The sequence below is a fragment of the Pogoniulus pusillus genome, chromosome 23 (assembly GCF_015220805.1).
Source record: "Pogoniulus pusillus isolate bPogPus1 chromosome 23, bPogPus1.pri, whole genome shotgun sequence".
Classification (NCBI taxonomy): Eukaryota; Metazoa; Chordata; class Aves; order Piciformes; family Lybiidae; genus Pogoniulus; species Pogoniulus pusillus.
The window spans coordinates 3,434,836-3,448,793 of NC_087286.1; the positions used below are offsets into that span (position 1 = coordinate 3,434,836).

At 49.4% G+C, this 13,958-nt stretch overlaps 1 protein-coding gene across 2 annotated transcripts in view; it reads left to right on the forward strand.

Moving 5' to 3' along the window:
- MINDY4 (MINDY lysine 48 deubiquitinase 4) overlaps positions 1-9,988 on the forward strand; it is a 125,513-nt gene extending 115,525 nt beyond the window's left edge. Inside the window, exon 16 of one of the 2 annotated variants that reach the window (XM_064162368.1) lies at positions 9,709-9,988. In XM_064162368.1, the coding sequence (XP_064018438.1) occupies positions 9,709-9,806 (98 nt within the window). In that variant the 3' untranslated portion in view covers positions 9,807-9,988. The remainder of the gene's footprint in view (positions 1-9,708) is intronic. The other variant, XM_064162367.1, reaches the window with a different exon arrangement.
- The last annotated feature ends 3,970 nt before the right edge of the window (positions 9,989-13,958 follow it).

The window sequence follows — 13,958 nt, forward strand, 5'->3', positions numbered from 1 at the left end:
GGAGCTCTCTTTCAACTTGCTTGAGTCTATGATTCTGTGATTCTTTAATTCCTGGCCCTGTATTGGCTGCTCCTGCACAGCTGCCTGCTCCAAGAATGTGACCAACACTGAATGCAAAGAAGGTATCGATCCTACATCTGTCACCAAGTGCTTCAAGTCATGGCAGAAGACCAAGACCTGAACTGAGACTCAGTGAAATCAGAGTGATGCTCTCCAGTGGCCTTGCAGTGTTGATGTGAGTCAGCTTACTGCACGGTCAGAGTCACCCACTGCACGAATCACACCTGGTTGACTCTGTGACCCTATGATATGGTTCTATGATCTGGGCTCTGATTACAAAGACATAATGACACAGAAGGTAGTTTCCCATCATTTGGGTGACTTGTTTTCCTGTCTTGGGATAAGTTGGCTTAGGGAAGCAACTGCCCTGAATTGTTTCACATCGACCATACCTTGTATGTGGACAGTCGTGGAGCAGGTGATAAAAGGTTAGCCCACACCAAAGCTTCTCTTCTAATTCTCTGTCTCTTCATCTTCATACAAACTTATAACTTAGAATCCACATAGAATCAACCAGGTTGGAAGAGACCTCCAAGATCATCTAGTCCAACCTATCACCCAGCCCTAACCAATCAACTAGACCATGGCACTAAGTGCCTCATCCAGTTTTTTCTTGAAGATACTTAAGAATCAAGCACCAGGATTTTTTGTCTAGTGTTTCAGATGGCCAAACTCCAGTTCCTCCTATGCCCTCTCTCACAGAGGCAGAAATAAAGTACTTGGGTCATGTCAGCAGACTACCAGCTGTGTAGGTTGATGCCATCAAGCTGGAGCACCAAGAACCTCAATACTGCTAAGCTCTTTCTATCATCCTTATTCCTGGAGCCTGAGAAGAGTATCTTCACCAGGGTTCAGTGCCAGTGTCCTCAGAATCATAGAATGGTTTAGGTTGGAAGGGACTGCAAGGATCATCCAGTTCCAACCCCAGTTACACTTCCCACTAGAACAGGTTGCTCAAGGCCTCATCCAACCTGGTCTTGAACACCTCCAGGGAGGTTGTGCAGCACAGGATCACCCAATGTGATCAAAGTTCACATTGGGTGATTCTGTGCTCCACGACCTCCCTGGGCAACCTGTGCCAATGTCTCACCACCCTCTCTGCAAACAACCCTATCCTAACAGCTAGTTTGAATCTCCCCTCTGCCAGTTCAGACCCATTCCCCCTTGTCCTGTCATTGCAAGACCTTGTCGATAGTCCCTCCCCAGCCTTCCTGTGGTTCCCCTTCAGATACTGGAAGGCCACTCTAAGGTCTCCTGGAAGCCTTCTCCTCTCCTGGCTGCAGAGCCCCAACTCTCTCAATCTGTCCTCATAGCAGAGCTGCTGCATCCCCCTGAGCATCTTAGTGGTCTCCTCTGGACTGGCTCCGACAGTTCCATGTCCTTTCTGTGTTGGGGGCTCCAGAACTGCACACAGGACTCCAGGTGGCTTCATCCCTTGCAAGTATTTCAAATGCAAAGGGAATCATGGAGGGGTTGATCAATATCTTCATTGCAGGAGACAGGGAAGTTTCTCCATGGAAAGAAAATGACTGCCCCAGGGTGTCACTAGAATCCAGAGCCCAGGCTGCTGCATAAACTGAGGAAAATCCATCCCATTCAGAACACTTTGTGTATAGTAGCACTCTTCATCTGTTTGTTTTCATTGGCTGAAAGATGACAAATCCAACAGGAGCTCTGAAATAAGGAAGCAGTTTCTCCTTAGCAGCTTTGTTTATAAAACCAGAGGAGGGAAAAGGCCATTTGCAATCAGGTATTTTATTTGTCATTTCAAGCAGGGTGGGGAGGGTTGTTGGAGCTGAAGGCTGCCAACTTCTGTGATGTTCCTCCTTAACAATAGGTGTTGCTTGCTTGTGATGGTTTGGGACTTACCTGCCTCCCTGCTCTGGTGAAATCATCCAGGCTGGACTCAGCCAGCTGGAAGTTAAGGGATGAAGCTTTATGTTAAGAGCTTAGCACAAGATACAAGCAGGTATTGACAATATTTACAGCTAAACACAGGTGACCTTCGTGTGGCCTTTCAGTATCTGAAGGGGGCTACAAAAAAGCTGGGGAGGGACTTCTTAGGCACTCAGGGAGTGAGAAGACTGGGGGGAATGGAGCAAAGCTGGAGGTGGGGAGAGTCAGGCTGGAGGTGAGGAGGAAGTTGTTGAGCAGGAGAGTGGTGAGAGGCTGGACTGGGTTGCCCAGGGAGGTGGTTGAGGCCCCATGGCTGGAGGTGTTTGAGGCCAGGCTGGCTGAGGCTGTGTGCAGCCTGCTCTAGGGTAGGGTGTCCTGGGCATTGCAAGGGGGGGTTGGAACTGTCTGCCCCTTGTGGTCCCTTCCAACCCTGACTGACTCTATGTAATATACAAGTGAAAGGTAATACAGAATCACAGCAGCCCCCCCAGAAACCAGAGCCCCCAGGAGGGGCTCCCAACCACCCTTCCACCTTCTTTCCACTCCTCTACCTTATCCCAGGTTTTGCCTTGGGTGCAAGGTGAGTTTGGAGGATTGGCAAAGGAGGTTTTGAGGCAGAAGGATTAGTTACACAGATCCAAGCAGAAACATAGACTGTGATAGAGACACAGACTGTCTTATCTGTGTTTGTGTTCTTGTTTTATACATCTCAGAGAACCCATGAGTGCAGCAGCCATCACCATTGTTTCCTTTTCACAGCCTATCACTTAAACCTTTTCTCATTAAAATATTCCCATTAGCCTCAAACCAGCACACTATTTCAGCACTGACTCTTAAAATCAAAAGCCTCTCAAGTATGCAAAGTGACTTCTTTTCCTAAGGCAAATATTTACCATGAGCCCAAGATTGCAAGTTCCATCTGCTGTAGGCTTTCTTATTTTCCTTCTGCTTGAAGGAGTTGTGCTCAAAGCACAAAAGCTGACACTTCATGGCACAGCTCTTAGCTATGGCTGAGAACGATAACATTGGGGCTTTTGCTAGCCCCTCCAGCTGGAGCACTGTTGCTTTGATCTCTGTCTTTGGCATCAAGGTGAGGTTCAGCCAGTGTGTGGTTCCCATGGCACTGTACACACTGCATGCTGTTCACAGCATGCTTCACATAGCACACCCTTGGTATGCACAGAGCAAAACCTCTTGTAGCAGTTTATGGATCTGGGACCTCAAATTTCAATGCCTGCTTGAGATCCCTGAGGCTATTTATGAAAGAAATAGAATCATAGAATCAAGCAGGTTGGAGGAGACCTCCAAGCTCATCCAGTCCAACCTAGCACCCAGCCCTAGACAATCAACCAGACCATGGCACTAAGTGCCTCATTCTGCCTTTTTCTGAACACCTCCAGGGACAGTGCCTCCACCACCTCCCTGGGCAGCCCATTCCAATGCCAATCACTCTCTCTGACAACAACTTCCTAACAACATCCAGCCTAGACCTCCCCTGGCACAACTTGAGACTGTGTCCCCTTTTTCTATTGCTGCTTGCCTGGCAGCAGAGCCCAACCCCACCTGGCTACAGCCTCCCTTCAGGCAGCTGCAGACAGCAATGAGCTCTGCCCTGAGCCTCCTCTTCTGCAGGCTGCACACCCCCAGCTCCCTCAGCCTCTCCTCACAGGGCTGTGCTCCAGGCCCCTCCCCAGCCTTGCTGCCCTTCTCTGGACACCTTCCAGCACCTCAACATCTCTCTTGACTTGAGGAGCCCACAACTGGACACAGCACTCAAGGGGTGGCCTGAGCAGTGCTGAGCACAGGGCAGAAGAACCTCTCTTGTCCTACTGGCCACACTGGTAATGAGTTGTCTTCAGATGAGGTGTGCCTGTTCAATCTACTGCTCAGAAACAGTCAATGTGGAAGCAGCAGTGTGACATTAATGTGGCTCTGAAGTCAAACTTATAAGCCCTCATTCTTTTATGGAGGCTAACTGGCTGAGATGCATTGAGAGTGATGGGTTCAGATGCAACACTTTTCCTTTTCACAGCTGGTTCCATTCATTGCTTTCTAGGAGCTGTTTGTATGCATCCACAATCTCAAAGTAAGAGTCTTATATGTATCTGAAGTTGGGCATCCCAACCCAAAAGCTTCCAACATTGTCAACTAGTCTTGACAGTAGTTATTTTGCTCAGGTGGCTTCCTGCTGTGTAGGAAGTTTAGTCTCATTTGTGGATCTCAGGCAGGATCCATCCAGTCTAGAATGGTGTCTGTAGGGTAGAGCTCTCCATGTAAACCATGGAGATGATCCAGGAAAACAGAGCCACTGGTACAATATAGGCATAATCATGGGATCATAGAATGGGTTAGGTTGGAAGGCAGCTCAGAGCTCAGCCAGTTCCAACCCCCTGCCATAGGCAAGGACACCTCCCACAAGAAGATGTTGCTCAAGGCCACATCCAACCTGGCCTTGAACACCTCCAGGGAGGTTGTGGAGCACAGAATTGCCCAATGTGATCTTTGATCACATTGGGCAATTCTGTGCTCCACAACCTCCCTGGGCAACCTGTGCCAGTGTCTCAGCACCCTCAACCTGTGCCAGTGTCTCAGCACCCTCAACCTCCCTGGGCAACCTGTGCCAGTGTCTCACCACCCACACTTCAAAGAATCCTTTCCTAGCATCTAGTTTCAGTCTCCCCTCTGCCAGTTTAAACCTATTCCTCCTCATCCTGCCATCACAAGACCTTGTCAATAGTCCCTCCCCAGCCTTCCTGCAGCCCCCTTCAGGTACTGGAAGGCCACTCCAAGGTCTCCTGGAAGCCTTCTCTTCTGCAGGCTGCACAGCCCCAACTCTCATATCCACCTGACCTTAAGTGCCTGCTGTGCCAAGTGGATTTTTCACTTCCCTGCTGCTGTTGCCTGGATCTCTGCTGATCACACTGAGGCTGGATTGGTTGACTGACACTAATCCCACTGTGTGTGAATGATAAAGTCAAAGAAACAAATGAGAAGAACATGCTCATAGACCCATAAACTTGACAAAACAAGTGAGTGAGATGATGGATTAGAGACTCCTCCTGGCACCTGAATCATCCTTAGCTGCGTTTTCTACTTCAGGGCTTTTAGCTGGGAGACAGAGAAATGTCTATTTGTGAAATAAATTCCTGAACAGCAGGAATTTGGAGCATGTGGAGAAGGAGTTGCTGATAAAATTTGGTTGCTCTTAGGAGGCATATCAGAGTTGACACCTGGAAGGTGTTGCAGAGACGAGATTTTGTAAGCATAGGTGTCTTGTACAACAGCATTAGAGCTGTGCCACAATCCCCAATCCTGATAACCTCCCCCCCCAAGAAAAAATATCTGCACCTTATGTGAGTGTCCTGCTTATTTTCTTATCACTGTCTTATCATTTGGCAGGGACTTCCAGATTAACCTAAGAAATATTCTGGCCACGTGCAAAAAAATCCTCCATGCCCTGGAATTCAGCAAATATTGATGGAGTGACAAAAGCCTGGCAAGGAATGGGTAGCCAAAAAAAGAACAAGCCTGTTCAGCTCCTCTCTGGGCAGCACACAAAGAGTAGGAGGTTAAAAGTTATGTTCCACAAACATACCTTTTGCTTCTGATGTACTTGGTTTGCTAAGTGGTGTGGATGCCAGCCAAGGTCTCCAGACCTTGGATTCTGGATCATGGCTGCAGGGAGCAATGGGAACACAGAGGTGCTGGCTAAGGGGAGTGGTGCACAGCCCCCACCTCTGCACCTTCGGTGTGGCACAGCTCCCCTGAGGACGTCCTGCAAGGTTGACTTCAAAGAGGTGTTAATAGCCCAGCTGAAGATCACAGTTGCAGAGTGGCTGCTCAGTCAGCTCTGCGTTTGACATGGGTCACAATAGAGAAGCTTTGGCAGGGATCAAATCCTAAACATGAAACAAAGGGCCAGGGGTGGTAGGAGGTACAGCAGTGAATTAATTTTAGTATTGAAATGGGAATGGGAATCCCTTAATCCACATTAAGCAGTAAACATGGAGGAGGTTGCAAATCACACCTTGAGTGCTGTGTCCAGTTCTGGGCTCCTCAATTCAAGAGAGATGTGGAGGTGCTGGAAGGTGTTGAGAGAAGGGCAGCAAGGCTGGGGAGGGGCCTGGAGCACAGCCCTGTGAGGAGAGGCTGAGGGAGCTGGGGGTGTGCAGCCTGGAGGAGAGGAGGCTCAGGGCAGAGCTCATTGCTCTCTACAACTCCCTGAGGGGAGGCTGTAGCCAGGTGGGGTTGGGCTCTGCTGCCAGGCAAGCAGCAACAGAAGAAGGGGACACAGTCTGAAGCTGTGCCAGGGGAGGTCTAGGCTGGCTGTTAGGAGGAAGTTGTTGGCAGAGAGAGTGATTGGCATTGGAATGGGCTGCCCAGGGAGGTGGTGGAGTCACCATCCCTGAAGGTGTTGAAGCCAAGCCTGGCTGGGGCACTTAGTGCCATGGTCTGGTTGACTGGATAGGGCTGGGTGCTAGGTTGGACTGGATAATCTTGGAGGTCTCTTCCAACCTGGTTGATTCTATGGCTCTATGATGGTGATGCCATCACTTCCCTGGGCAGCTCCTGGGCAGTGACAGTCTTACCAACCACAAGACCATGTTAGAAGCTGTTTGAGTCTCCTCTAATCACACCAGCCTTGATTTGTATTATTCTAAGAGCTTCTGCTCAACAACACACACTGCTCTTGTGCTTCCTCCTTTCAAGCTTTCCTAACTGCTAAGAGCAAAGAAAGTCACTCCAAAGCTTACAGCATAAAGGCAGCATTGAATTTTGCTCTCCTTGCTTGTTTTGTCTGCTTTGCATACACTGCACTAACCTGTGACTGCATGAAGCAGCCTCTTTCTTCTGTAGCCTCTGACAGCACCACGTCAGCCTGGCCTGAGAGGAGAATGGTGCATGAGGTTTCTGGGGGCAGGGAACAATTGACTTTTGATTAAAGGAAAAATGATGTCCTTTGCTTAAAAAAATAATCAACCAGAAGCAAAGCCATGAGGAGAACATACGTTATCTGCAAGAGTTTCCTTCAGAACAACCATTACAAGTCATTGGAAGTCTCTTGGGAACAGCAGTCAAAAACATCAGCAGTTAATTACTAGGACTTCCTAAATCAACCTCCTTTGGCATGACATGAAGTGAAGGAAAGCAATAAAAGCAAGGAAGTGCATTGTGCTTTGTCCTGTCCAACTCCTGCTCGGACAGGCGTAGGTCACAAGCACGAATGTAAGCAGGCATGAATTGTTGGGGCTTTTTAAAACCTTTAATCCCTGACCTTGGGTTAAATTAAATCAGCATGCAGGAAAGGCCAAGGTGAAGTGTAGAGCCAGGTCTTCAGACGGCATCAAGCCTCTGACTTCAGGCGGGTGGTGCCGTTGCCCACCTTCCGAGCGTAGTCTCTTGCGTAGAGAAGCATCAGAGTAGAGAGAAAGGATGCCCTAGAGTGGGGGGTAGAATAAGGAGAGAAACTAAACAGTCCATCCTGAGTGGATTCTTTGACTCTTGGCTTTGGGGAACACACCTCAGGGTGCTGCTAAATTGCATGCTCTGGAAGGAGCATTCTCTTTGCCTTGGGCAACATCGGAAGGGTTGTGCAGGTTCTGTGGCTGCTGGAATGAGTCTGGACAGAGGAGATTATGCACTCTGGTGTTTGTTATTAGGGTTAGGAAAGGGAAAGCTTCTGGGTCTTGCCTTGGCACCTGCCTCAAAATGGACTGTTTTACTTTGAAACCAATCTGCAAAGCCTAGAATGCCTGCTGGTTTTCACTCTTCAGTCTTGCCCTGGTATCTCACCGTGGGGCAGGGAGAAGATGTTTCACCAGCTGATTTGGTGACTCCTGCAGGGAAAAGAAGTAGGGACATGGGCAGGGCGGAGTCACAGGCATCACATTGACTCAGTGAATGAGAAGGAAACCCAGAGGAAAGACTCATGTCTTAATTGGAGGGAAGGTGCCAAAGGGAAAGGCACAGAATAACAAACAAGGCAGAAATTGTCTATCAGAAAGGGTTTTATAGGAGCTCAAAGCCTCCACAGATGTGGGTGAGGAGAAGCTGGTGATTGATATAGGCTGGCTGAAAGGAAGAGAGCACAATGAGATGTTGGCCAGATAGGATTCCCCAGACCTTAGGAGCTTAACATGGTCTGCTCAATGGGAAGCAGCAGAGCATGGCATGTTTGGATTAGCAGATGGGCAAATCATGCCAGGTTCCATGCAAGAGCTGGCCAGAAGAGCAATAAACTTGGCAGCAGGCAGGCTGTTGCCCTAATCTATTAGCATAAGTGATTAAGAGCTAATCACTATAAACACAAAGGCTCATCAAGGAGCTGAGGAACTACAATAGGTGGAGGAACACCAGTATGTAGTAGGTGCCAGTGGAGTACTCTGACGCAGCCAGGGGCTGCCCAGGGAGGGTGATCAGCCCATGGTTAGGGCTCAGACCCACTGAGATGGCTTCTCTTGGGCCAAGAATTGCTTCCAGGCGCCCTTGAAAGCTGTGAGCCTTCACATCCTCAGTGGGATGCAAGGGAGGAGCATTTGAGGATTGTGGGAGATGTTTTTATGGGAATTGTGAATTATTATAGGGTATTTGGAGGAAGGACCAATCAGTGTGGCTTGGGGAGGAGCAAGTGTGCAAAATCAGCTGGATAAGGAGATAAAAACAGTCCAACACATGTAAACCAGGGCTGGCCATGCTCTGTATTCACTCAGCTCAGCCTGTCCTGGCTTCTTATCAAACTCCATTTCCAAGTATTTCCCTGGGCAAGGGGCTCCCTATGCTACAGCCATGCATGTGTCTGGGGTCTGAGTGCCAGCACTGGAGAAGGGGGCATGGCTTGTGTGTCCGTGAGGCCATCAACTGCAGAGACCAGGGGGTGTGGATGTTTCCCTAAGGAACTGCAGTCCTCTGTGTGGGTGTGCAGGTGAGTATACAAAATGTGTTTGTTGATGAACTTCCAACTAGACTGGCTGGTGAGAAGGGTAAGAGGTCTGGGAGCCAGGCATGGGAGTGAAGGTGGCCCTGGGGCCAAATTCTGGAGGGATCAGAGGGCTGGGGGTGGGGGTCTGTAGGTCTGAAGCAGAGATTGTGAGTGTGTGTGTGTGTGTGTGCACATCCCTTGGGAGTGCATGCTGAGCCTCACAGCTGGCTGAACAGACATGGAGCTGAGGCAGCATCACATCCACTGAGCTCTTGGATCCAACATCCTCTAATGTCTGTCATTGTGACTTGTGAGCTCCCCAGTTTTTGTCCATCTCACCCTCACTGACTGGCTTTTGGACACATAAGATGATGTAAACCACTGAGGGAGACACCAGGCTTTTGGATACAGGTACTGAGCTATTAAGAAAAAAGGAAGTAAGTTTTATGTTACTAATTTTGAGGGGTTTTGACAACTGTGACCTCATGGAACCTTTCCACCCTCTGAATCTGCAGAAGGGAATTTGAAAGTGGTTATAGGACATGAAATATGGGAAAATATCCTTTGATTCTTCATTCCACTGAAGGCTTATGTGAAAGTCACATCACCACCACTCTTGCCTGAATGAAACAAAGAAAAGAGCTTTCCCTTTTCAGCCTTTCATAAAATGCATGTGCTTATCTGGGGCTGTTAGTGTCTGAAGGGCTGCTCTGCCCTGGAGCATCACACTGATGCTTTTGTTCAGTGCTGTTTTGATTTTGGGGAAGAAGCTGCCAATTTTACGATTGAAATGTTCTGTTTGAACTCCTCACCCTTCACATCTTTCGTCTCAGGTGAACAGCTGCCTCCTCTGACCTGCCTTTTACAGCTACTTGAGGGAAACGCCAACAGGATTCTGAATGTGGAGCTGAGCGTGCAAGATGAATTGTGACTGCAGAGGATGCTTCAAGGGACCCTCTGCTTTCAACTGGGACCATGCAGACCTTTTTCTTATTCCTCCCTCTTTCTACACACAGATCACAGCCAGTGGCATTTGTGTGCAGAACATAGGCTGGAGGGGAAAAGATGAACTAAAATGGCACAATAAAGTCTAGTTTTCCTTTGTTTGGTTGAGTTTTGGGTATTTGGTTGGGTTTTGTTTGTTTGCTTGATTTGGTTCGGTCTTCTGTGGGTTTCATTTGTTTGGTTGGTTTTATTTTGCCCCCTCCATGCTCTTTCTGAGCATGTGGAGGGTTTAAGCACTTGGTTTCAGCAGCAGTGTCAGTGTCGTTTATGCACGAGAAGCCCTTTATGAGCTCAGGCCTCAGCAGGCTGCTTTCCAGCTGAGATTTTTGATCAGTTCCAGTGCAGTGTGTAGGAAACAGCCTCTGCTGACATTATTGTGCTCTCAGTGCCAGTGCCAGCGTGTGCCAAAAGGATTGCTACTATAACAAATGCATTAAGTCATGATGCAGTTGCCCTTTGTGTAACTGGGGAGTGAGAGCTGCGAATGCTCAGGCATGCTCCAAGTCTAGACCTCCAAAACTGGCAGCATGGGGCATCCTGGCTTGAGCTGTGCATGGCTTTCTACATGCACTCCCTGTTGTAAGCAACACTGCAGTTTATTAGTAGCTTGTTCATAGCTGATGAAAAGAAGCAGTTGATTAAGCCTGGGGAAGCAAGCAAGAGAAAAGACATCTAACAGAGTCCCAATACAGACACAAATAGATAACAGCAAGATGTGCTGCAACCCCAGCATAGTGAGGGTGCCTGGAGCACAGCCCTGTGAGGAGAGGCTGAGGGAGCTGGGGGTGTGCAGCCTGCAGCAGAGGAGGCTCAGGGCAGAGCTCATTGCTGGCTACAGCTCTCTAAAGGGAGGTTGTAACAAGGTCAGGGTTGGGCTCTGCTGCCAGGCAAGCAGCAACAGAAGGGGACACAGCCTCAAGCTGTGCCAGGGGAGATCTAGGCTGGATGTGAGGAGGAAGTTGTTGTCAGAGAGAGTGATTGGAATGGGCTGCCCAGGGAGGTGGTGGAGTCTTTGTCCCTGGAGGTGTTGAAGCAGACTGGCTGGGGCACTTAGTGCCATGGGTTAGTTAATTAGAAAGGTTGGACTTGATGATCTTAGAGGTCTTTTCCAACCTGATTAGGCTCCCAGGTGACCTTCTTGTGGCCTGCCAGGATCTGAAGGGGGATACAAAAAAGATGGGGAGGGACTTCTCAGGATCCCAGGGAGTGACAGGACTGGGGGGAATGGAGCAAAGCTGGAAGTGGGGAGAGTCAAGCTGGAGGTGAGGAGGAAGTTGTTGAGCAGGAGAGTGGTGAGAGGCTGGACTGGGTTGCCCAGGGAGGTGGTTGAGGCCCCATGGCTGGAGGTGTTTGAGGCCAGGCTGACTGAGGCTGTGTGCAGCCTGCTCTAGGGTAGGGTGTCCCTGGGCATGGCAGGGGGTTGGGACTGTCTGCTCCTTGTGGTCCCTTCCAACCCTGACTGATTCTACGATTCTGATTCTGTGATTCTGTGAATCAGTATTTTGCTCATCAAGAATTCTGTAGCTGAGAACTTCAGGGAGGAAAAAGCTCTTTTAATGATCTCTGAGCACCACAAGTTACAGAGTAGAACACTTCATCTGCTCAGAGCACTGCAGCTCTGAAGTGGTGATGAGGAAAAGAATAAACCCCCAAAAACTGTAAGCAGTTCCACAGTACTGATTCAGAATCTCATTTAAAAGCAAGCAGTGATATCCTAAAGGATTTCACTCTGAATCTGACAGTAAATACACAAAGGCAGAGCTAAGCCCATGTGGAGTGTTCAGGAAAATACGGACAGATGTAAAAATGAAAAAGCAAGATTGAAAGTAAGCAAGCAAAACTTCCTACTTGCTGTTCTGTGCTCTGAGAATGAAAGAAAGAACGACATGAGAGGAGCAATCCACATGGCTGCAGCAAGGAGAAGGGAAGCTCAGAGAAGAAAAGATACAGCTTGGAATCGAGGACATGCAGGGTGCCACCATCTGGTTGGCTCACCTTTATTGCTGTCCTGATATACCTGAGGATATCTGGGACAGTCTTTGCTGACTGAATTTTGGTTTTCCTGTCTTATTTCCTGTCCAGTCACCAGTGGTGTTCCCCAAGGATCAGTGCTGGGCCCAGTCCTGTTCAGTATCTGTATTGATGATCTGGATGAGGGGATTGAGTCCAGCATCAGTAAGTTTGCAGATGACACCAAGCTAGGAGCAGGTGTTGATCTGTTGGAAGGTAGGAGAGCCCTGCAGAGGGACCTGGCCAGGCTGCATGGGTGGGCAGAGGCCAATGGGATGAGATTGAACAAGGCCAAGTTCAGGGTTCTGCACTTTGGCCACAACAACCCCAAGCAGCACTACAGGCTGGAGACTGAGTGGCTGAAGAACAGCCAGGAGGAAAGGGACCTGGGGGTACTGATAGATAGTAAGCTGAAGATGAGGCAGCAGTGTGCCCAGGTGGCCAAGAGAGCCAATGGCATCCTGGCCTGCATCAGGAGCAGTGTGGCCAATAGGACAAGGGAGGTTATTCTTCCCCTGTACTCAGCACTGCTCAGGCCACACCTTGAGTGCTGTGTCCAGTTCTGGGCCCCTCAATTCAAGAGAGATGTTGAGGTGCTGGAACATGTCCAGAGAAGGGCAACAAAGCTGGTGAGGGGCCTGGAGCACAAATCCTATGAGGAGAGGCTGAGGGAGCTGGGCCTGTTTAGCCTGGAGAAGAGGAGGCTCAGGGGTGATCTTATTACTGTCTACAACTACCTGAAGGGGCATTGTAGCCAGGTGGGGGGTGGCCTCTTCTCCCAGGCAACCAGCAATAGAACAAGGGGACACAGTCTCAAGTTGTGCCAGGGTAGGTATAGGCTGGATGTTAGGAAGAAGTTCTTCACAGAGAGAGTGATTGGCATTGGAATGGGCTGCCCAGGGAGGTGGTGGAGGCACCGTCCCTGGAGGTGTTCAAGAAAAGCCTGGATGAGGCACTTAGTGCCATGGTCTGGTTGATTGGATAGGGCTGGGTGCTAGGTTGGCCTGGATGATCTTGGAGGTCTCTTCCAACCTGGTTGATTCTATGATTCTATGATTTCTTAACAACTTGGAGTATCTGTTCTCACATGAAGCATCTTACTGCAAAGTCAATCCTGTGCGAGTAGGAGAATTAGAAATGGATCATTTCTGTGAGGGTTAGTCAGAGAAGTCCTAACTCACCTTTGAATCCTTCTCAGCACTCACAATGTCTGAAATAAAATCATAGCATCATAGACTCATACAGTGGTTTGGGTTGAAGGGACCTCCAAAAGTCCTATGGTCCCAGCCTCCTGCAGTCAGCAAGGACATCCTCCTCTAGATCAGGTTGCTCAGAGCCTTGTCAAGCCTGACCATGAATATCTCCAGAAATGGGGCCTCAGTTACCTCCCTGGGAGACCTGTTCCAGTGTTCTACCACCCTTATGGTGCAGAACTTGTTCCTAACACCCAATCTAATTCTGCTCTTGAATTTCAAACCCTGGCCCCTGGTCCTATGACTGCAGATCTTTGCAAACAGTCATAGAATCATAGAATCAACCAGGTTGGAAGAGACCTCCAAGATCATCCAACCCAACCTAGCACCCAGCCCTGTCCAGTCAACCAGACCATGGCACTAAGTGCCTCAGCCAGGCTTGGCTTCAACACCTCCAGGGACAGTGACTCCATCACCTCCCTGGGCAGCCCATTCCAATGCCAATCACTCTCTCTGACAACAACTTCCTCCTAACATCCAGCCCAGACCTGCCCTGGCACAACTTGAGACTGTGTCCCCTTCTTCTGTTGCTGGGTGTCTGGCAGCAGAGCCCAACCCCACCTGGCTACAGCCTCCCTTCAGGGAGCTGCAGACAGCAATGAGCTCTGCCCTGAGCCTCCTCTTATGCAGGCTGCACGCCCCCAGTTCCCTCAGCCTCTCCTCATAGGGTTTGTGTTCCAGGCCCCTCCCCAGCTTTGCTGCCCTTCTCTGGACACCTTCCAGCACCTCCACATCTCTCTTGAGTTGAGGGGCCCAGAACTGGACACAGGACTCAAGGGGTGGCCTGAGCAGTGCTGAGCACAGCCCCCTTCAGG